The 21,973-nt window shown below is 44.5% G+C and overlaps 1 protein-coding gene across 1 annotated transcript in view; it reads right to left on the minus strand.

Moving 5' to 3' along the window:
• Positions 1 to 21,973, minus strand: part of FAT2 (FAT atypical cadherin 2) — an 82,914-nt gene that overhangs the window by 2,575 nt on the left and 58,366 nt on the right. The window contains 9 exon segments of the mRNA XM_036748250.1: positions 385 to 866; positions 2,936 to 3,089; positions 4,225 to 4,669; positions 5,918 to 6,063; positions 8,463 to 9,273; positions 13,300 to 13,497; positions 16,005 to 16,148; positions 16,570 to 16,707; positions 18,529 to 18,743. Coding sequence (XP_036604145.1) covers positions 385 to 866; positions 2,936 to 3,089; positions 4,225 to 4,669; positions 5,918 to 6,063; positions 8,463 to 9,273; positions 13,300 to 13,497; positions 16,005 to 16,148; positions 16,570 to 16,707; positions 18,529 to 18,743 — 2,733 coding nt within the window.

Genomic DNA, 21,973 nt, shown 5'->3' on the forward strand with positions numbered 1-21,973 from the left:
GGCTCGAGGGAGAGGTGGTAGCAGAGGAAAACCACCAGCACAATGACCACAACAACACACCCTAGCAGGGAAAGCCAGAACTTTTCCACCAGGCTTCTAGTAGAAAAAAGAATGAGACCACTGCCCAGTGCCCCCACCCCATAGATTATCATCTCATTTTGTGTAGGAAATGGCCAATGAGTGGGCCAACCTGCAGAAGAACTCTTAAGCAAACAAAGCCGTCAGACCTTTGGATAACTCCTCCAGATTCTTCTGAGTCATAGATGTCCCCCTCCCTCTATCATCTTCTTTACAGCCCCTCCCAGCTACCGTGCCTGGAGGTTCCCTCCCACTTTCGGATGCCCCCTATTCGGACAATGAGGGGTGACAGGGCAAGCTACTAACCCATCTCTTCTCCAGCCCAGGTGCTCTTAATGACGGACTCATTGTCTGAGTTGGAAGGGGGTGCCGCAGGTGGGAGGTTGGGGGCCACGCTGCAGACAATCATGCTACGCCGCTGGCCGGGGCCAGGCCCGAACGTGAGGAACTCGGGCGTCACTGAAGCCTTGTGTGATTCAGGCCCCACACAATCCAGGTTGTTGTGGGAGCCAGTGTCCAGAGGATTGAGCTCAATAGGCATGGTCTGAGTGTCCACCCCAACACTCTTGGCAAAGAGGTCAGGGTCATCCTTGGCCACAGGCCTGTGGGTCTTATCTGGGTGGCAGTAGTAGCAGAGGCCCATGAAGATGATGATGACGAGCACCGTGCAGGCTACTCCAACTGCTATTATCTTAATCTCTTGCTGTCCGTAGCCCCACTCTTGGTGTGCTGTGCTCTGCGTTGTGGTCTCACAGGGCCCATTTGGGCACTCAGCCATCTCCTCACACCTTGGCAGAAAGCAAAAGTGAGGTCAGGGTGCAAAAGCTAGTGGACCCCAGACCCTCATCTGCTATGTTCTGTGCTCTCAAAAGAGAGGTCACCTCCTCCATGCAGGCTCCCCTGATCATTCCCAGAGTGAAGTGATCTCTCCTTCATCTGATCTCATTGAACTTTATGACCTTTTATGGATAGAAATGGGGCACAGACCTGTGGTTTCACTGGTACAGAGAATTCCTAAGAAGAAACACTCTGCCAGTGTAAGCTGCCACCTTCTCTGCACTCTGTGGTCTTGGAGTATTGTTTAAAGTATTGAATAAGGTTAAGTGACCTGTCCAGACTCACAGCTGTTATGTGTCAGAAACAGGACCCAGATCCTTCTTGTTGTTCAGCTATTTCGACTGTGTCTGACTCTTCATGACCCTGTGTGAGGTTTTGTTGGCAAAGATACTGGAATGGTTTGCTGTTTCCTTCTCCAGTTCATTTTACAGATGAGGGAACTGAGGCAAACAGGTTGAAGTGACTTGCCCAGGGCCACACAGCTACTAAGGGTCTGAGGCCAGATCTGAACTCAGGAAGAGGAGTCCTCCTGATTCCAAGCCCAGGTCTCTAACCACTACACCACCTAGAAGCTCCAAGCACTCGGACCCTCGTTCTTTATTTTGAGGCCAGCTTCATCTACTCCATCATGCTGCCTCTCACTTTTTTTACATACTCACTGTGGTTGGCTTTATATTTCTCTGGCTATGTGTGACCCTGGGTTCTTAACCACTTGATGCTCTAGGGGATTCTCTAGGACTCTAAGCTTAGAGGAGAGGACAGTCTACGCTGGTACAGGAATCCCAGGTCTAGTCCTTGTCCTAACCTGGTACTTGTCTTATCTCTGCCTACTGGATTGTGAGCTCCTCAAAGGCAGTGCCTATTTTATTTATCTCTCCCTCCTCCTCCACTGCTTGGCACCTAGAGTAGGCATTACTATTTACTGAATAGTTTATTAAATGAATGAACAATCTCATGGCTGGCCATATTCCACATAGTTGTAGAGAACTGGGATTTGAACCCTCGTTTCCTGATTCCAGAACTCAGTCCCCTGAATTCCACCCTGCCCTCTCTTCAGGGAAACTAAGAAGTTTTCTAAGGGTCCTCCAGTAAGATGGGACTAGGGAGGAAACCCTTGGTGTGCTTCTGTGGAGTAGTGTTTGGCTCCACCTACTGTCCAAGAGTCAGTACAACAGGGAAGCAATGGTGGAAGGAAGGTTGGCCATGGGAGGCAGATGCCCCAATGCTACCAATGGCTCATTGTGTGACCTAAAGACCTTAGTTTTCCCATCTGTAAGCTGAGAGGGTTGGACTAGATTATCTCTAAGGTCCCTAAGGCTCTAATGTTCTATATTCTAAGGTCACTTTCATTCTTTTTAAATCATACATTCTAAAGTCCGCTCGTGTTGTTGAGTAGTTCCAGGTGTGTCTGACTCCTCATGACTCCATTTGGGGTTTTCTTAGCAGAGATGCTGGAGTGGTTTGCTATTTCTTTCTCCAGTTTATTTTGCAGATGAGGAATTGAGGCAAACAGGGTTAAGTGATTTGCCCAGGGTCACATCGCTAGTAATTGAGGCCAGATTTGAACTCAGGAAGATAAGTCCTCCTCTATCTTCCTGCTCTATCCACTACACCACCTACCTGTCCTCTACAGCTTTAATATTCTATGTTTTTGCTTCCTTGTTTTTCCAATCCCAGCACAATGCTAGGGACACAGCAGATGCTGCGTGACTCGTTGTCCCAAGAGTGCCAGGGGCCACCCCCTCTAGATTTACAGGAATGCCAGTGTTAGAGCAGAAGCACCTCCCTCAAGGAGGCCAGCCCAGTTTGCTGCCGCAAGGGCTCAGTAAAGAACCACTGCCATTCCACAGGGATCAGCCAACAGGACAGGTTTCCCTCATGTGTCTGACCTCACGGCAGATTCTTTCAGCTCTCCAAGCTGCCCCTGGTGCTAGCTGAGGGATCCAAAAACTGGCACTGATCTTCCCCCTTCCCTGTGGACTTAAGGGGGAGAGAGAGTGTCTGACTCCTCTGGCCTTACCTGTCTCCTGTATATGGATAGGGGCAATTGCAAGAGGCTCCTCCAGGCTTGGGGAGACAGTGTCCCCCATTCAGACAGGGTCTGGATTCACAGCTCCCTCCACCCAGCTCACAGTGATCCCCGAAGAAAGATGCTGGACATATGCACTCGTAGCCTGGATGAAAAGAGAAACAGTACAATGATCAAGAAGCCCAAGGCTGTAAACCCTTCCAGGAGCCCTGTATAGTGGCCATCCCAGTCAGGCCTCCATCTGCATTTAACTTACAGATCCATGTCCAGATGGAGAGAGTTTGTCCCCTTCCTGCCCTGTCCCTGGCCTCTCCTACCTAGGAGTGGAATTTTAGCTTTACAAAATGATTTCTTTTCTCCTTCATCTCTCCAGAGGCAGCCTGGAGCCAGGAAGACTCACCTCCCTTAGTTCAAATCTGGCCTCAGACACTTAACTAGCTGTGTGATCCTGGGCAAGTCACTTAACCCAGTTTGCCTCAATTTCCTCATCTGTAAATGAGCTGGAGAAGGAAAGAAACAGCCAACCACTCCAGTATCTTTGCCAAGAAAACCTCCAGTAGGGTCACGGAGTCAGACACGACTGGAAAATGACTGAACAAGATTAGGAGTCAGGACACGGGTTCTTGTTCCTAATCTGCTATTTGTTAGCTGTATGACATTGAGTGTGCCACTTTCCCTCTCTAGGCATCAGTTTCCTCATTTGTAGAATGAGAGGGTCTCACTAGGCCATAGGACCATATCTTTTTAGATCTGGACAAGAGCTAAGAGATCACTGAGTCCAACTCTCTCTTTTCATAAATGAGGAAATGAGGCTGAGAGTGGTTAAGTGACCTGTCCAGGGTCACACAGCTAGCAAGTGTCAGAGGAGGGATTCAAATCCAGGTCTTTCTGACCCCTAGACCAGCATTCTCTCCACTACACTAGGTCTTCTTGCAATTTTGACATTTTATGTTTTCTTTTCCAAGGCCCCTTTCAGGTTTTGCAGTCTGTATTTGGAGGTCTCTTCCAGCTCTAACTTTTTGTGTTCTGTAGTCTTTTAGGAGGCCTTAGAGCAGAGGTCTTTTCTGTGGCAATCTGGTGAAGGCTACTGACCCCTTCTTAGGATAATGTTTTTAAATGCATAGGATTACAAAGGAAACCCTTATATTCAAATCCAGTTACTGAAATTTTTTTAAAAACAAGTTCACAGATGCCACATTACGAACCACTGACTTAGAGGAAAGCTGAGAGACTTAGGATACTCCATCTGGGTGAAGCGCGCAGAGAGGGAGGGCCCTTACCTCCTCTGGAGGTCTCCGAGCATTGGCCACCATTAAGGCACAGGTTCTGACTGCAGATGCTGCTCTGGGGGCAGCACTGGGTGAGAGCCACCCCCTTCAGAAAGCCTGCTCTCTTCTTCTGGGTACTAGACAGCAGCTCCACTTCTTCTCTGTTGACTGTGACATCTTTCACACACCCTCGAAAGGCTCTGGAAGTCTGCTGAGGCAGGTGAGGATGGATCTGGCCACCCAGAAAAAGGTCTCCTCCAACCTGAGGGCTCCCGCAATGCTCTGGGAGTACAGTGGAAGCATTACCCTTGTTATCAATCTGAAGATGGATAGACATCTCTGTCACTTCCAACAGAACTAAATGCCACTCTCGGTCACTCACAAAGTACATGGAAGAAAGGTTTCCTTGGAAACCACCCAGACAGTGGTACTCCAGACGCGGCATCCCATCAGCCAGCTGCAAAGGAAACCCAGAAAGCCATCAATGGGGAGTCACAACAGCAGGCTCCATGGTCCAGCTTTGCAGATAGCCACTAGCCATACAGTCAGAAGAGAGTGGACTGTATGATTGCCTTTCTGTACTTCCCTTGTACTGAGAGTAGGAGCTAGAAGTGAGATGGCACATAGTAGGTGTTTAATGCTTTCTAACTGATCGAGGCCATAGGGTAGGCATACGTAGCTGATTTTTCCTAACTGGTTTTTAGAATTATATTATATTCTGATTTTATATATAACAGGAATGAGGATTTGTTTTTATGATCTTGTCTGTTTCATGACTTTCATGTGTATTTCATTCAAAGCTCCAGAAGACTATAAAATCTCTGTAGTAAAATTATTAATTACTGGAAAAACTTTTAACCATTCACACAAAAAAAAATGCAGCATTTTTTTAGTTTTTGTATGCAATTGAATGGATCCATAGAGTTGGTTTACCAATACCAACATCTTAGACAAGTGGTATGGATGGAAAATGAGTGAGGCCTAGTACTGAATAAATGGAGATAAGCCTTGAACCACATTTGAGAAATTACACAGCAGTGGCCCCAAGCACCCTGCTACTGCAAAGGCCCAATTCCTTAAGCTCAGTGGTCTCCTGTTGGTACTATCTCCATATGGCTGTGAATCACAGAACACCACAATTTCTGAATAATCAAAATTACAAGTAACTCAAAGGGTGATGGAATGATGTGTGGCAGGTATGCACAAGCTACAGCATATTATGCATAAAGGACAGTCCAAAAAAAGATGGAATTATCCAGAATATATAAAAATGAGAGGCAAGAAGAATTTGGACATGACCGAAACAACTGAAGAACAACAGAATAGTTATTTCAACTTCTTTCTCCTGAATAGGTGTCCTGGTGTGGCACAAAGAGCCCTAGGATGGGAGATAAACGATCTCTGCGCAAGACTCAGCTCTGTCATTCTCTGGGGGCCTTGAACATGTCACCTAATTTCTCTGGCCTTTACTTTCTTTTGCTGCATGTTAAGATGATTGAACACCACCTTCTAGCTCTTATACTCTATTCTAAGAGTCTCTTCCACTTATGACACTGAATTTTCCATTCCATCTCACGCCCTCTAACTGTCATACCCTATCCAGCTCTAACAGTCTTTGTAAGGATCTCTTTGTCAGGAAACAGATGACAAGGCAGGCCAGGCCCCTCTTTCCCCTGCCCCCCGCCCCCCAAAGATCAGCCCCTACCTCGAGGAAGGCCACTGTGGACCAGTTGAGGAAGAGCAGTGACACATGAGGCTGCTGGGTTTTCAGCTGGAAACGGATACGCCAGTCCTGGGCAAAGGGGTGTTGGTAATGCACCGAGCTCTGACCGCCAAACCTGGCAGCTGTGTCTGCAAAAACAAGCTTCGTTACCTTAATCCTAGTCGGGTAAATTAGGATTTTTCTTCTCTGTCCTCAGGGAATTAGGGATCCCTATTAGTTCAAGGCTTTCTCTGGGGCCCAAGTTAGGGCTTACACTAGGGCTGGGGTTAATCAAAGGTACAAACCATGGCTCAATGAGGGGCTATTTGAGGGGAATTTCTTTTAGCAAGTCTTCAGGAACAGGGATGAGGGTCAGTCAGGGAACATGGTTAGAGAGAAGTAACTATTCCATACTGGCATTAAACTGTGGCCTTTTCTACAGGGAAAATGTGTCTGTACTTGGTCCCTCCACTTCCTTACCCCTCTACCTCTTCTCAGCCTTCTGCAAGTTGGCTTCCATTGTCACCACTGCACTAAAATCGCCATCATCAATCTCCTACTAGTCAGCAAATCCAAAGATATTTTCTGCCCTCATCCTTTTTTTCCTTTTGAACATTATTTACTGTGCCAAATCATACATATGATTGAATAGGTGACCATGGACCTGATCATTCTGGCCTCTTTTTACTTCTGATTCTATTGACAATAACCTCAAAGAATTATTTAATGTTTCAACATATCTATTTTCTATCATCTTCCAAAGATAATAGATCTTAGAGATGTTGATGTAGAGAGCAATGAGGGTTGGCAGAAAGAACCCACATAGCTTAAGCGATATTAAGCTGGAGGGCAGGGCTAGTTGCATCCAGTCAGGTCTAAATGATGCCTATGCCTGCTAATTGCTCAGTATTATAAAGTGAGGGAGCTATTTGCCAAGCTTTATTCTTTGTCTACCTTGTTGTCAAAAACTGAAGCCTAGTCCTGAACTACCCTGCTTACTAGCCCAATTACACTCTGTTTGTCTTTGCCCTCATCCTTCCTGACCTTCGCAGAGCATTGCACACAATTTCCTTCCCCTCTTCTAGAAACATCACATCCTTCTGGTTCTCCTCTTGCCTCATTAACCACTCCATTTATTTCCTTTGCTGGTTCCTCATCTCCTTCCCAACTCCTTAGAGAGGGGTCATCTCCAATGTTCTATCCTTGGTCTTCCCTTTTTCTACATTCTTTCCCTGAGTGATCTCACTCTCGTGGATTCAATTTCATGTATATGGAGATAATTCCTAAAGCTGTATCTCCACCCTTACCCTTTCCCCAGAACTCCAGTACCATATTTTCAATTGCCAGCTAGACATCTTCACTCAGATAATCCACTGGCACTTAAAACTCAACACATCCCAAATTGAACTATTCATCTTTCTCTCTTCCTAACATCTCCATTTCTGCTTATTTCACCACCATCTTCCCGGCCACCCAGGCTTATAATATTGGAGTCATCATTGACCTCTTTGTCTTCTCACACCCCCTTCCCACCTCCGCCATTTGGTCTCTTTAACAATTCTATCCCTGCACAATATCTCTCCATGCTAGATATAGGGGATGCAGACAGTTTTGGACATGTTGAGTTTGAGATGCAAATGGGATATCCAGCAAGGCATTTAGCTAGTAATGGGGGACTACAGTTCAGAAGAGAAATTAGGACTGAATATATTGATGTGGAAGTTGTTTACACCATCGAATCCATGGGAGCAGATGAGATCACAAAGAAAAGGGTGAGAAATAGTAGGTCTGAGACACAGCTTTGGAGACATCCAACGATATGGATGATGATTCAGCAAAGGAAACCGAGGAGGAATGGTCAAAGAAGTAAGGGAAGAGGAGAGGAGTGTCATGGAAGCTAGCGGGGGGGAGAGTATCTAGGAAGGAGTAGGTGACAATGTCAAAAGTTAAAGAGGGGTCAAGAGGGAAAGGAGCCGATAAAAGGCCATAGGCTTGAGCCATTAAGAAACTACTGGCAGCCTTGGTGAAAGCAGTTTCATTAAAGGATCAGATTGTCATACTCTATATATATATCTCCAAAGTTTCCTATATTCATGCCTTTGCTCCCACTGTTCCCTCTACCTGAAATACTCTCTGTCCCATTCTTTGCTTTTTTGATTTCTATCCATCCTTTACCAAAGTAGCCTTTTCTGATTCTCCCCAACAGTAACAACTTTTCCTTTCTTAGCCTAGACCTCACATAGTGCTGTGTTCTGCACTTTTCTGATATACTTGTTTTATCGTCATCTTTGTATGTATCATATCCACCAACCAGAACTTCAGCTTGCATTAGGGCAGGGCTCTAAATTTTGTACCTCTTCCAGTATCCAGCTCAGTGCTTTATATGTAATATCCAGTTAAGAGGGATTCAATTCAATTAACACTGCAGTCTAATTGCTACAATGCAGGTGCAACAACCTGGGACATAATGGAATTAAGATTAATGGATTTAATCCTGGGAAATTAGGCCAGCTTCAGTCTTGCCCCAAGGACGAGAAGGCTTTCTCACCATTGCAAGAGCAGTTCAGTCTCAGGCTGTACTTAGGGGTCAAGATGCTAATCCTGGCTGTGCTGTAGGTGGACACAGCTCCTGAGTCCAGTTGGAGGGTCTCTGTGCAGCTGTGTTCCTGGCAGCCTGGGCCCTGACATAGCACCACAGGAGCCACTTTGGTCATGTGGATTCCCACAGAGTGCTCCATCTCTCTGGCCCGGCGGGCGATGGAGTCTGCAAGACTTCGGGGCTCATGGAAAGAGCCGAGGGCATCCTCAAAGGCGAGGAGGAGGTCTATTCCCACTGCCTCCTCTGCAGGTTGCAGACTCACAGGGTAGATGTGCTGTCGCTCAAAACCCAGGGTACTGCCCAGGAACCTCTGGAGGTTGCGCCAATGGTCACCCACAAACTCCTCTGGAGAAAGATGACGGAACTGCAGTAGGACAGCATGTGCCTGGGCTTCTGGGGCTGCATGCCACACATGGACATGGACTCCGGCCAAGGCCACAAAGGTCCCATCACTGACGTTGATGTTGAGGATGTAATGGCCATGGGGCAGCCCCTCATTGGCAATGATCTTGCCATCAGCAATACCCACTGAAAAGTAGCCGCGGGTGGGCTTTTTCTCTGTTAGCCTATATGTTAGAGTGTCACGGGGATCCCGGTCAGTGGCATGGATCTTCCCTACCACGCCTCCCTGAAATGTCTGCTCCCCTGTGGTGATGAAGATCTCTAGTGGGAGGGCAGAAGGCGGGTACTGGCTCTGCTCTGTGACTTGGGCATTGACAAAAGTTGAAGAAGAAAGGGGAGGAACTCCACTGTCTGATACCTGTCAAGGAAGACCAACCACACTCATTAGGAATGAATCTGACGGATACAATGGATTCAGAGAAGCATGGGAAGATTTATATGAAACGATGCAAAGTGATATAACCAGAGCCAAGTAAACAATATGCCTACAATGAAGTAAACAGAAAGAACGGCAAAACAACTGAAACTGGATGCAATTAAATGGCCAAGTTTATCCCAAAAAAGAGACCTAAGAAGGCAGCTTTCTCCTTTCTTTAAAGAGGTGGGAAACCATGGGAAACCTTTCTGAAGTGTTGGTTCATTTTGCTGAACGTTGGAGTTCTTTTTTCATTCTTTGTTACAAGGGATTGCTCTTTTAGCGGGGAGGGGACATGTCGGGAAATATAAGTGATGTAAATCGAAAATGTATGAATAAAATTTTATTGACCATTTCAAGAAAACAACCACTGCTTCCTGAACATCCAAGTACTTTTGTTATATGCTGGCAAAGACACAAAGATAAAAATACAGTCCCTGCCCTCACACGATCCTTCAGTGTCTTCTACTGAGATGACTTCCTTCTTCATCCACAATGTCTGCAATGTACCATTTCCATTCTCTGGCCACAACTTCTTCTATCTGTTCTGTCACTGACCGAATTAACCTATACCTCACCCTTATCACTTTCATCCCTGTTCTCCCAGTCCATCTTAACAGCTCTGATTTCACTTGTCTCCCTATTCAGTCTTGGCCCTATGGTCCACCCAGTCTCGTTAGCTACTAAATTTCTCAGTATCCTCCTCTTTACATGCCACCATCCAACTTCTCTTATCCTGTTCACATGCTATTGAGCATTGATGCATCCATCAATCAAAAAGGCCTTCCGTTCCATCTAACTACTACACCATCTCCCACTTTACTTTTACTGCTGTGCTTCCTAAAAATGTTATCTATGCCTCTACTTCCATACTACCACCCACTCCCACCTTAGTTCTTATTACCTGTCTTCCTGTAATCAGATGCCTCTCTGTGGGATAAGATTTTGTTGATCACCCTCTCCCATTGACTTCTCTCTTGACTTCAGAGATACCAAACCCGCTCTCCTGGTTATTTACTTATCTTTAAATGCTCCTTGAATTCTTTTCTTGGTTCTTTCTATTCTTAATATCTTAATGTGAGTGCTTCTCAAGGTTCTATTTTTGGCTCCCTTTTTTTCCTCTACATCCTCTCTTCTACCTGCAGTTGAGAGGGATTCAGTTCAATTAACACTGTAGTCTAACTGCTACAATGCAGGTGCAACAGCCTGGCATGTAATGGAAATGTAATGTAATGGATTTAATCCTGGGAAATTAGGCCAGCTCTTGACCCTCTTTGGGTCTCACTTTGGGGCCTCTCTAGCTACTGCCCTAGAATCCTTTGCATCCCTGACCTCCCTTCACCCACCACCACCCCCAGATTCAACTCCCACTATTGTGCGAGTGGCTCATAAAATCTACATTCCCTGGCTCTGACCTGTCTTCCTCAGCTCAGGATCCACATCTCCAGTCCCCTACTGGTCATCCCCACTTGCGTATTGCACCAGCACCTCAATTTGATGTCTAGCAACCTGTTTACTCCCTCCCCCTTGAAACCTTCCCTTGCTTCTAACTTCACCATATCTGTAAGCGTAGCCTCCATCCCCCAGTTCCCCAGTTCATAACCTTGGGTCGTCTTTGTCTCTTCCTTCTCCTTTATCATATGCTGTCAGATACCACAGCCAGTCATACAACATCCCTGGAATCTATCTCCTCCTAAACTATTGGAATAGACTGATACCATTTCTTCACTCCTTACATTTTTTATTCTGAATTTAATGGATAATAAAAGGGAATATTTTCCTATGCAAAGACAAACAGAAAAAGAGGATTATTTGTTACATGTAACTTAATTTTTTGAGTAAACATTTAACATACTACTTTGAAAGCTGTCCTGTATGTCTCTGTTCCTTCTGTTCTCTTCTGTGTGTTTTTTAAAAAATGCTTCAATAACCCCTTTTCTTTTTTTTTCTTTTTTTTTCTGGGGGGTGGGGTGGGGAGGTAGAGATATCACTATCTCTAGCTCTCCTCCCAATCCACATATTTGCCATGGCCTAACATTTATGTCTCATTGTGGACCTTGAGTCCAGCCACCCTTCCCTGTGTTTGGAGGCGGGGACCCTGCTTCATCATCACTATTCTAAAACTATGGTCGATCATGGCCCTGATCAAAGTTCTGATGTCTTTCAAAGTTGTTTTTCCTTACACTGTTGTCACCCAGTCCTTCTAATTTCCACTGTCTCTCTAGTCCAATTTATTTCACAGCACAGCCAGACCTTGTATACCTTGTATAACTTCTTGGCTCAAAAAATTCAGCGGCTTCCTATTCTTACCAAATAAAAGCTCTCAAACCGCTTTGCCTCGCATTGAAAGACCTTCACAATCAACAGCCACCCTCTCTTTTAGGCTTATCTCATATTTTCCCCTCCAAACATTCTACATTCAAGCCAAACTGCTCTCTATCCCTTGACCAACTGGCTCTTTCCCACCTCTACACTTTTTGCTCATGCTATTATACATATGTATGTATGTACGTACATACGTATGTATGTATGTATGTATATATATATATATATTTATATATATGTTAGGTTTACTTGTATCTGCACTCAAGTCTTTCTCTGGCTTTCTCCTCTTGTGTCCAAAGAAAATAAGAGCTATTGTGGACCTCTAGAAGGGGGAGGGACCTTGGGCCCCTTAACCACATGGACCTACTTTTGCTTCTCTCCCTGTGGTATCTATCCTTTCCTAACCTTAGGTGGAGTATTGGAAATAGAATGGTCTTGTGAGATTTGAAAGGTTAGTAGTCCAGAGGTCTGCAAACTGGAGGCCATGACAAAGTAGCCACTGCCAGCACAACCCCAAAGACCCAGCCCAGCATTTGACGGACCCCACAGCCAAGACGCCAGGTTCTACAAGAGGAAACAGCTCTTCTTTAGCATCCAATAAAATGCAGCATCCAAAAGTGACCTTGGGTGGGGTAGGGTGGGCGGGAATGTTTGATAGCATCTGTTTTAAAGTAGCTGCCTATTCTTCACAGGGACTGAGATGCTATGGGGAGGAAATGTTTGTACTTCTGTCCTTGCTATATCTTCTTAATAAATATCCTTTTTTAACAGCCAAAAATGAAAGTCCTCTTCTGATGTCTTATCCTATGGAGATAACCCTGATTTCTCAAAGGTTATGCTCTCAGGGCAAGCTATGGAAATTGAGCTGGAAAAGCTTTGGGTATGAATCTGTTGACTGACTACATGTTTGTCTTCTTAGTTCAGCTAAATTTGGAGTCTCATCACCAGACTAGCTATAGAATAGCAAATTTTTCAGCCCCGGCGACTCTTAAAGACTATTCACTAAGTTGCAAAGAGGTTGTGATCTGCCATAGTATACCGACATCAATGAACTCACAGATCCTTTAAGTACTGACATTAAAATATAATTTCTATGTATGTCTTATCCTATTAGTGGACTGGAAACTCCAAGATAATAGGGTTGGTCTAGATGATACCTAAGGTCTCTAAATCCTATGATTGTTACCCTGTGACACCTGGGCAGGCCATATCTGGATGACTGTATCCAGTTGTGAGGACCACATTTCACCGACAAACTGGGGTATGTCAAGACGAGGGTGGCTGGGATGATGAAGGGATGTAACACCACACTCTATGAGGATGGGCTGAAGGAACTGAGTATGCTTAGCCTTGAGAAGAGAAAACTTAAGGGGAACATAATCCCTGTCTTCGGTTATCTGAAGACCTGGCATGGGATTCCATTTATTCTGAACACAGAAGGCAAAAAGTAAGGGTAATGGGGGAGAATGTAGGGAGGCAGATTTCATTTTCATATACTAACAATTAAATCTGTCCAAAAGGGGAATAGGCTCCACTGGACATTAAGAAATAGTAAGGACTATTCTCACAGACAGACAGACACATGTACACGCACACACACACACACACACACACACACACACAGAGCTCTAAGGGGATTTTCACCTGGATCTGAAGCAGATACTGCTCTTTGAATCTCCGGTTCAAAGCTGCTGCTGTCACTAGCCAACCATCCTCTGTGACCCGGAAGGCAGAACCATCATTGCCCTCAATGATACGGAATGAGTATGGTGGCCCATTCTTTGGGGAGTCTCGGTCACTCATGATCAGCTCCAGAACTCTGCTGCCAAGTGGAGCATTCTCCTGAGAAAGTAGGAGACATGCAATTAAGAGAGTGGGGGACTTCCTTGTCAAGGGGTCTTCCCTTTTTGAGCCTTAATTTCCACCTTTGGACACTAAGCCCTACCTCCCAACTGCCCCCATCATAAGGATCCTGAAAGGGACAATGAGTTTGACTACTAAAGCTCAAAGAGTATTTTAAAATAAAATAAAATCAACCAATATTTATAGGATGTCTATTGTATGTACAGCTCACGCTGTTGGGGAGACTTTGAAATGTAAGGCACAAGGAGACTTGGGGACTTAATCATTATATTCTTAAAGACCAATCAATATGAAAAGACTTAATCATTATATTCTTAAAGAACAATCAATAGAAGTAATAATACTATATAATAATAATTAATATATATCATAGAAACTTGAAGGTGCCTTAGAAGTCAGAGTGTCTGCTCCTTCATTTTACAAGTAAGACCCAGAGAGGGGACATGACTTACCAGAGATCATACACTGAGTAATTGGGGGGTGGGGTGGGACCCTGACACTTCAATCCAAGTCTCTTATTTCCCTGGTCACTGTCCCACCCTACCTCTTTATAGAGTATTTTACAATTTGAAAGGACTTTCACATTCATTATTTCATTTGGCCATCATCTTAGTTCTTAGGCCTTTGAGGTAGGCATGCAGCGATTTTTATCCCCATTTTATAGATAAGAAAACTGAGCCCCAGAGAGGGTCTCATGGCTAGTAATTATCATGTGTGAGTTATTGCATAGTAGTTGCATAAGATAAGTAAGTAAGGTGGTTTGAGGGATCAAAAAGTCACCTACAAAAGTTCTCCCTAGAGGCATAAAGCTGCTGCATCATCACATTAACTGAGAAGTCCACTGAGCCAACAGGCATTATTGGACCAATCCTCATGTCAGAGGGATTTATGAGGGAGACGTGTTGCCCATAGGAATTCCCAGCACACAAAAATCACAATCCTCTTAAACTGAAGGTTTCCGTATAGCTGGAACCTCAGGCAAGAAGAGTGAACTCCTGACTCTACCCCAACTCCACACGGCGTAGTAGAAAACATAATTGACTTCAAGTCAAAAGATTTGGGTTCGAGTCCAGGCATTGACCCTTTCTAGCTGTGGGATCCTGTCAGTTCTCTTCATCTTTCTGAGTCTGTTTCCTCATCTGCAAAAGGAAGGTGAGAGCAGCTAGCACACAGAGTGATGGACTTTGGGTTGGGAAGACCCGCATTCGAATCTTGCCTCGGATACTCGTTAGCTATGGGACCCTACGGGCAAGTCACTTAGGTTCTCAAACCTTAGTTTCTTCATCTATAAAATGGAAATAATCATACTAGCACAAGATTATTGCAAGGATCAAACGAGATAATATTTGTAAGGCTCTTTGTAAACCTCAGAGTGCTTAATAAATATTAGCTATAATTATCATTATTATTATTATTATTAATTCTCCCTACCCCTGCCGCCCCTGGGCTATTGTGAATAAATCAATTTCTAAACTAGAAAGATAGTAGAAAGCACTGGGTTTGGAATCAGAAAGCCCAGAAACCTGGGTTTAAATTCTAGCCCTGCTACTTACTACCTGTTTGAATGGGAGCCATTTACACACCACATTCACCCTGGGTGTTTCTTCTTCATCCATAAAATGATGGGGTTGGCCAAGATCATACCAAGGTCTCTTCCAAGTCTAAATCCTATGATTGTTACCCTATTATCCCTGGGCACCTAGGTGGCTCAGGGGATAGAGAGCCGGGCCTGGAGTCAGGAAGATTCATCTTCCCAAGTTCAAATTTGGCCTCAGACACTTACTAACTCTTTGACAAGTCACTGGGCAAGTCACTTAACCCTGTCATCCATAAAATGAGCTGGAGAAGGAAACGGCAAATTGCTCCAGTATCTTTGCCAAGAGAACCCCAAACGGGGTCACAAAGAATCAGATACGACTGAAACTACCGAACAACAAAAACACCTGGGCAGGCCACATCTGGATGACTGTATCCAGTTCTGAGGACCACATTTCACTGGCAAACCGGGATACGTCAAGAGGAGAGTGGCTGGGATGATGAAGGGATGTGACACCAATCAACTGAAGGGACTGGGTGTGTTTAGCCTCAAGAGGAGAAACTTAAGGAGAACATCTTCCCTGTCTTCAGTTATCTGAAGACCTGTCATGCAAAGGAAGGATTCCATTTATTCTGACCTCAGAAGGCAAAAAATTGAAGCAATGGGGAAGAATGCTGGGAGGCAGAATTCAGTTTCATATACTAACAATTAAATTTGTCCAAAAGAGGCATGGGCTTTACTAGGATATTGGGAGGCAGTAGCAAACTCCCACTTCTGGAGGTCTTTATAACAGGGCCTGGACATAATGGAGATACCCTAAGGGTCTGATTCCTGTTTCAGGTAAGGAAGGGTCAGAAGAGATGACTTCAGAGAAATCTTCCAGGTCTGAAACCCTGTGATGGGGTGGGTGGGGTCCCGGGCTCAGGGTAACTCAGAAGTTCATTCTTACCTGGACCACGATGCTGTAGTTGAGCTGGAAGAAGCGCGGGGGGTTATCATTGACATCAGCCACCTGCACGTCCACTTCCACATCCTGGTACAGCGCCGGCTGCCCACTGTCTGTGGCTCGAAGTGTCAGGGAGTAGCTAGAAGTCTGGCCCAATGCAGGTATGGGGTAGGGGATGTTAGCAGACTTGTAGGATGCCCTGCTAAGTGTTCTTTCTTTTTTAAGGATACAACTATCTAGAGTGGGGGCCAGTGTCTGGGAGTTTAATGCTGGGTGGACTCCTAGAACTGAAACCCAGAGCAGCTGGAATGTGGGGCTTCATCAGGACCATTTGTTGATTCCATCAAAGGACCAAACTCCATAGAGGTCATTTAGTCTATCCCCCTGCATCCATATTAGCATTCCTAAGAGGCATGAGGATGAATTGAGTATGGCCATGATTTACCCTCTGTTCAAGGAACAAGGGCATTGTCCTTGGTCCAGATGCTTTTATGTCCCAGCCTGGAATGTGTGATACTAATTCCTCTTTTTCAATTTCCCCAAGGGTCTATTCCACCGTGTAACTCACCTCCTCCCAGTCCAGATGCTTGGCAATTTGGAGAGCCCCCTTCTTAGGATGGATGGTAAAGTGGCCCAATTGGTTCCCTGCCACCAGGCTGTAGGTAATGGCACTGTTTAGGGGGCCATCCCCATCAGTTGCTGATACCTGTAAGAGGGAAATGACCTTCTGGGAGGGAAGAGACTGACCACTTTTTACTGTCTCAGTTTCCTAAACTGTAAAATAGGGATCATAACAGCATTTACCTAATAGAGTTGTTATGATGATAGAAAGAAAGAATATTTCTAAGGCACTTAGCAATACTTATTCCTTTCCTTTTCCCCTTCCCAAGCCTGCGATGGAAACTGGGCTAGTTTTTCCTTAAAAGGCAGGGAAGCTGCTCCTGAAACTTGATCAGTCTAGTGTTCTAAGGCTCAAGCCTTTGGCATGGCTTCCCAGCCATGGGCTTAAGAGGCCAGACCCAGAGGAGCTAATGTCCTCAGATCTGACAGATGTTTCACAGCTGTGGGAATCCACACAGCTTTCTAACCCAACAAGTTTCCGTGTGGAGTTGAGTAGGGCTGAGTCAACTCAAACCAGCTCTGTATCTTGTTAGGAATCCTCTCCACTCTGTGGCTAAATAAGCATCCTTTTGGTACTGGCCACATGGTCTACCAATGGCTCATTTCATTCCAGCCCTGAACCTGAAGTACTAAACAGGCCTGAGTCAGGCCCAGCCTACAAAAGCAGGTGAGTCTTCCCAGCATGGCGTAGCTCAGGGCTGGACTACGCTCTATTCTTTTGTTATTAAGGGAGAGTTTAATTGGCAGGGGAGGCAGAAAATAGGGCATGTCATCAGTGTTTAAAAAGCATGAATAAAACATTTTTTTAAAAAAGAAAAGTTAATACAGTATCGGTTTCTTTCTCTTTATGAAAATGAAAGTGATGGACATAACTGGCTTTTTCTGTATATACTATTCTTAGCCTGGCTACATGCATTCAAACACACACACTTTGAAGATCTGATTTTTGCATAATAAAATTTTTTTAAAGCATAATTAAAAAGTGTTTTGTGGCCTCTTGGCACTGAAACTACTGGATAACATAGCCCTGATACAATGGGAAAAGACCACTGAACAATGAGACAAAAGGTGTGGGTTCAAGTCCTGGAGCCATTGCTTGCTGGCCCTTTGACTATGGACAAGTCACATTTAACCCACAGCCTCAGTTTCTTCATCTGTAAAGCGGGGATACTAATTGCTCTAATGGGATATTGTGATGAAATGTTTTATAAATAATAAAGCACTTTTAAAATTATCATTATCTTATATAGCTTTTACTCCCACTCATTTCTTCTGTATACTGGTAGCTCTTGTGTTTATATACAAGTACAGCTTGATAACACCAATTACAAGTCATACACACATATAATCTCATGGGGGCTAGCATTTGTATAGCACCTTAAGGTTTACAAAATGCTTTACATAAGTCATCTCATTTGACAAAACAATGCTGTGAGGTTGACTCGTTTTAATAGATTGAGGAAACTGGGGTTGAGAGAGGTTGTGACTTGCCTGGGGTCACATGCTTCTGCCCGGAGTAAAGGAAGGTCCCACCACCCTTCTTTGATTACCTCTCATTTTTTCCCTTTCCCCAATACAGCATCACTGCTCTTGGCCTCTTAGCTCACTTCTTGGTATTTTGGACTAGAGAGTCAGGTTGGTGTTGGCAGGGCCAGCGCAAAGAAGGTTCCAGACCTTATGGTACCACAAGGTGCCAGACATTGGCCAAAGACACTGAGACCTGCCACCCATGCCAGTGCCGTCTACCTTTTATCAAAGTTTACAGGTCCTCTGGCTTTCTTCCTTAGGCAATTCTTGTCCTCTGATCTGCTAATCTACCTGGAGGTGTGAATGACTGACACAAGAAGGGAATCTGGCTCCAAGCCTGTGGTCAAAGGTCAGGAGTAGAGGGTAAGCGTGGGCTTACCGTGAGGATGGTCTCTCCCACAGCAGCATCTTCCTTAACTTCTACACTATACAGATCCTGGGGAAACTTGGGTGGATGATCATTGACATCAGTAATGTTGACTGCAACCATGGTCCCATCATTGAGGGAGGGAGATCTCTTTCGGATGCACTCGATGGACAGGTAGTACTCTGGACCAGTTTCAAAGTCCAGGCTCCCATTGACATACAGAATCCCTGTTCAGAGGCAAGGGGAGACAAGGGTGATGAGACAAATGGAATCATGCAGAAGCAGGAGAGTGATTCCCCTCTGAGGACCAGACCAGCAACCTGTAGATGCAAAGGGCCTTCAGTAGGTGATTCTAACCATTCCTCCACTGGCTTCACTTAAGCTGATCCAAACAGAGGGGTTCCTGACCCAACTCAGAAGACCTTCAGGGGGTGTTTCCCTATTTATAGATGAGGCAGCTGTGAGGCTCTTATTCACATCCTCCCCTAAGTCTTCCAAAGATACTTAAACTCCAAAGTCCTTTACCATGACATGGGCACTGGTGAAGCACAGAATGTGTCCATCTGTTATCCTTCACTCTTACTACATGACTGACCCACCTCTTTTTCCAGTCATGCATCTCTTGGAACACTGCATCCTCAGTTGGATTTTTTTCAATATATTGATCGATTTTGTTTGACATTTTTCACTGTCTTTTTTTTTAAATCTTTGCTATACGGGATGGCTCTCTAGAAAGGGAGAGGGAGACAAGGGAATTCTAGGTGACATAAAAACAAAAAATCATAGTAAAAAAATGGTTTGAAGAAAGGACCAAAGCTGTTTAGTCTACAGGTGGAATGTTTTATTGTTCTGTGAAGTTTGGATTCAGTCAAAGGGCTGCACTTGAGGACCTAGAGGACCATATTTGGCCTTGAGGCTGCAGGTTCCCCACCCCTGTTTTAGGAAGAACATGACAGGAGTCTAAATATCTGACAGACTATCATGGGAAAGAAGAATTAGATTTGTTCTCCTTTACTTTAGAAGAGAAATAGGGAAAGTCACCGAGACAGAGATTTTTGGCTTACTATAAGGGAAAATATCCTTAGCAAATGTGGTGTCATGGAAAGAGTGCTGGACTTGAAGACCTGGAGTTCTTAAATAGCTGTGTGAATGCTGGCCAAATCACTTCTGTCAGTTTTCTTATCTGTAAAATGGGAATATTATTATTTGCAGTACCTGCCTTATAGGATTTATTGAGAGAAAAAGGCTTCGTACGCCTTAAAGCATTATGTATGCGCCATATGTGTGTAGCCCACTTCCTCCTTCCGCTGAACCTTCTTCCTCCTTGCCCTAACAAAGCAGGAACTTCCTAGGCTGGCAAGCAAGAAGAGGAGGAAGGAGGGAGGCAGAAGTTTCTGAAGGAGAAGACCGTTTGTCCTTCATCCTTGAAGAGGACCATGACATCAGGAAGATGATGCCATGACTTACAAGTGAATTGGATTTAAGCAAGGGAGGGCTGTGCGAGGTCACCAGCCTCACTTTCTCTTCCCAAGCCATCTGGGTCTAGTGGCCAGATATCGATCAGGATGACTGGAAATGGCCCTGAGAAGGAGAAGATATAGAAAGAGCAGAAGAACTTGGGACTGAAGTAAGATAGGAGACAGCCAGGCCATGGGCTGCTTCAGCAGAAATGGTAGGCAAGGGAGAAGTCTGCACCTGGGCCTACCTTTGAGCTATAGCTGTGGTCCATCATGGGATATCACAAGTGCTGATCAAGAAGCACCTGGGTCTCTTATGGCCCAGCCAATGAGCCATCCACATAGGCCTGCAGCCAGAAGACAGGACCAGAGAAATCCCAAGGAAAAGTAGTAGGGAGATACCCCAAATTCTGAGATCCTCAACAAACTGGGCTTCAGAAAAGCCATTAGCGGAAAAACTTTGGGGAATGATTTCGAATTTCCAATGGTTGTAGCTGGTAAGGAGATCTATGCGTAGGCACCTGAACTACTTAGGGTATGCCTATCTATTTGTTTTGGGTTGCCTATGTCTGAGAAGAATTGCAGGCACCTTTCCCAATGGGATGGTTATTTTTGATATATTTTACTTTCTTTTGCTTCTGTGGTTATGACTAAAGGACTATCAAGACCTGACAAGCTTATGTGATTGGCTTTATTTTGCTTTGCTAATGTAACTGAATGGAAGAACAGCAATGAAGGGAAGAGGGTGGAGTTTTCCCAGTGGTTGAGGTCTGCACCCTGACTTTTAATGGATAAATTTATACAGACTGTGAGTCCCCAGACTAAGGAGACAAACACTGTGACAGTGAAAGAAGAGGAGCGAGGCGACAGAGGTCACCAGTTCTCTAAGAGCCAGAGAGAATTCAGAATTTCCCCCAGCCCAAGCCTTCTGATGGTGGGTGGTGCACCCATGGTATAAGTTCAGGGTATTGTCAATAATAGTAGTAATAATAATAATAGCTAACATTTACATCATGCATCCCATGTGCCAGGTGCTGTGCTAAGCATTTTATAGTTATCTCATTTGAGCCTTACAATCACCCTGGGAGATAGATGGTTTTATTAGCCCCATTTTATAGATAAGGAAACTGAGTCCAACAGAGGTGAAGTGACTTGCCCATGGAAGGTCACATGGGTAAAAAGTGTCTGAGACTGGGTTCGAATTCGAGTCTTCTTCTGAGTTTAAGTCCATTGCACTAACTTGCTTCCTTGGGCCCTATTGTTGAGGAGAATTGGAAATGGCTTACAGAGTTCCCGGTGGTTAAATATGAATACTCATTATAGAGCATCCCAAAATGGAATGGACATCCTCATTAGATTATGAGTTGGCCATGTGTGGAGGTCTCTAAGTGGAAGCCAGAGGAAGACTTGTCAGGATGTCATAAAGGGGGTTCCTGCCTCAGTGTGGGTTGGACCAGCCTAGTCACCAGGATCTCTAAGATCTCTTCCAACTCTGAAATTTGAGAATTCTTCAGAAGCTGAAGGTCAGAAAGTATGAATTGGTGGGGGAATGGGGATAAATGAGGGGATAAAGAATGTTCTTGGAAACAGGAAAAGTAGTTTGAGGAACAGGTGTAAGAGTAACTGTGAATGACTGAGCTATTCTGAGTAATAAGAATGTTCAAATCAACTACAAAGGACTTAGGGAGGAAAATGCTGTCCACCCTCAGAGAAGGACTGATATGTATGGTTCCCCATACACCAAATATCAAAATATATCAAACATTGGTCTTCTGTTAGTGTGGAGTTGGAAGGGAGGAAAGGAGACAACTCAGAATTTAAAATGTAACAAAAATAAATTTTAAAAATTTGTTCTAAATAATTTAAAAAATAAATTTAATAAAAAATTAAATTAATAAATTTAAAATTGTGTGGTGACAATATTTATAAGAATAATTACAATAAATACCATATACACATAATAATAATTAATAGCATATACACATATGCATGTGTGTATA

Source organism: Trichosurus vulpecula, chromosome 3 (genome assembly GCF_011100635.1).
Source record: "Trichosurus vulpecula isolate mTriVul1 chromosome 3, mTriVul1.pri, whole genome shotgun sequence".
NCBI classification, from domain to species: domain Eukaryota; kingdom Metazoa; phylum Chordata; class Mammalia; order Diprotodontia; family Phalangeridae; genus Trichosurus; species Trichosurus vulpecula.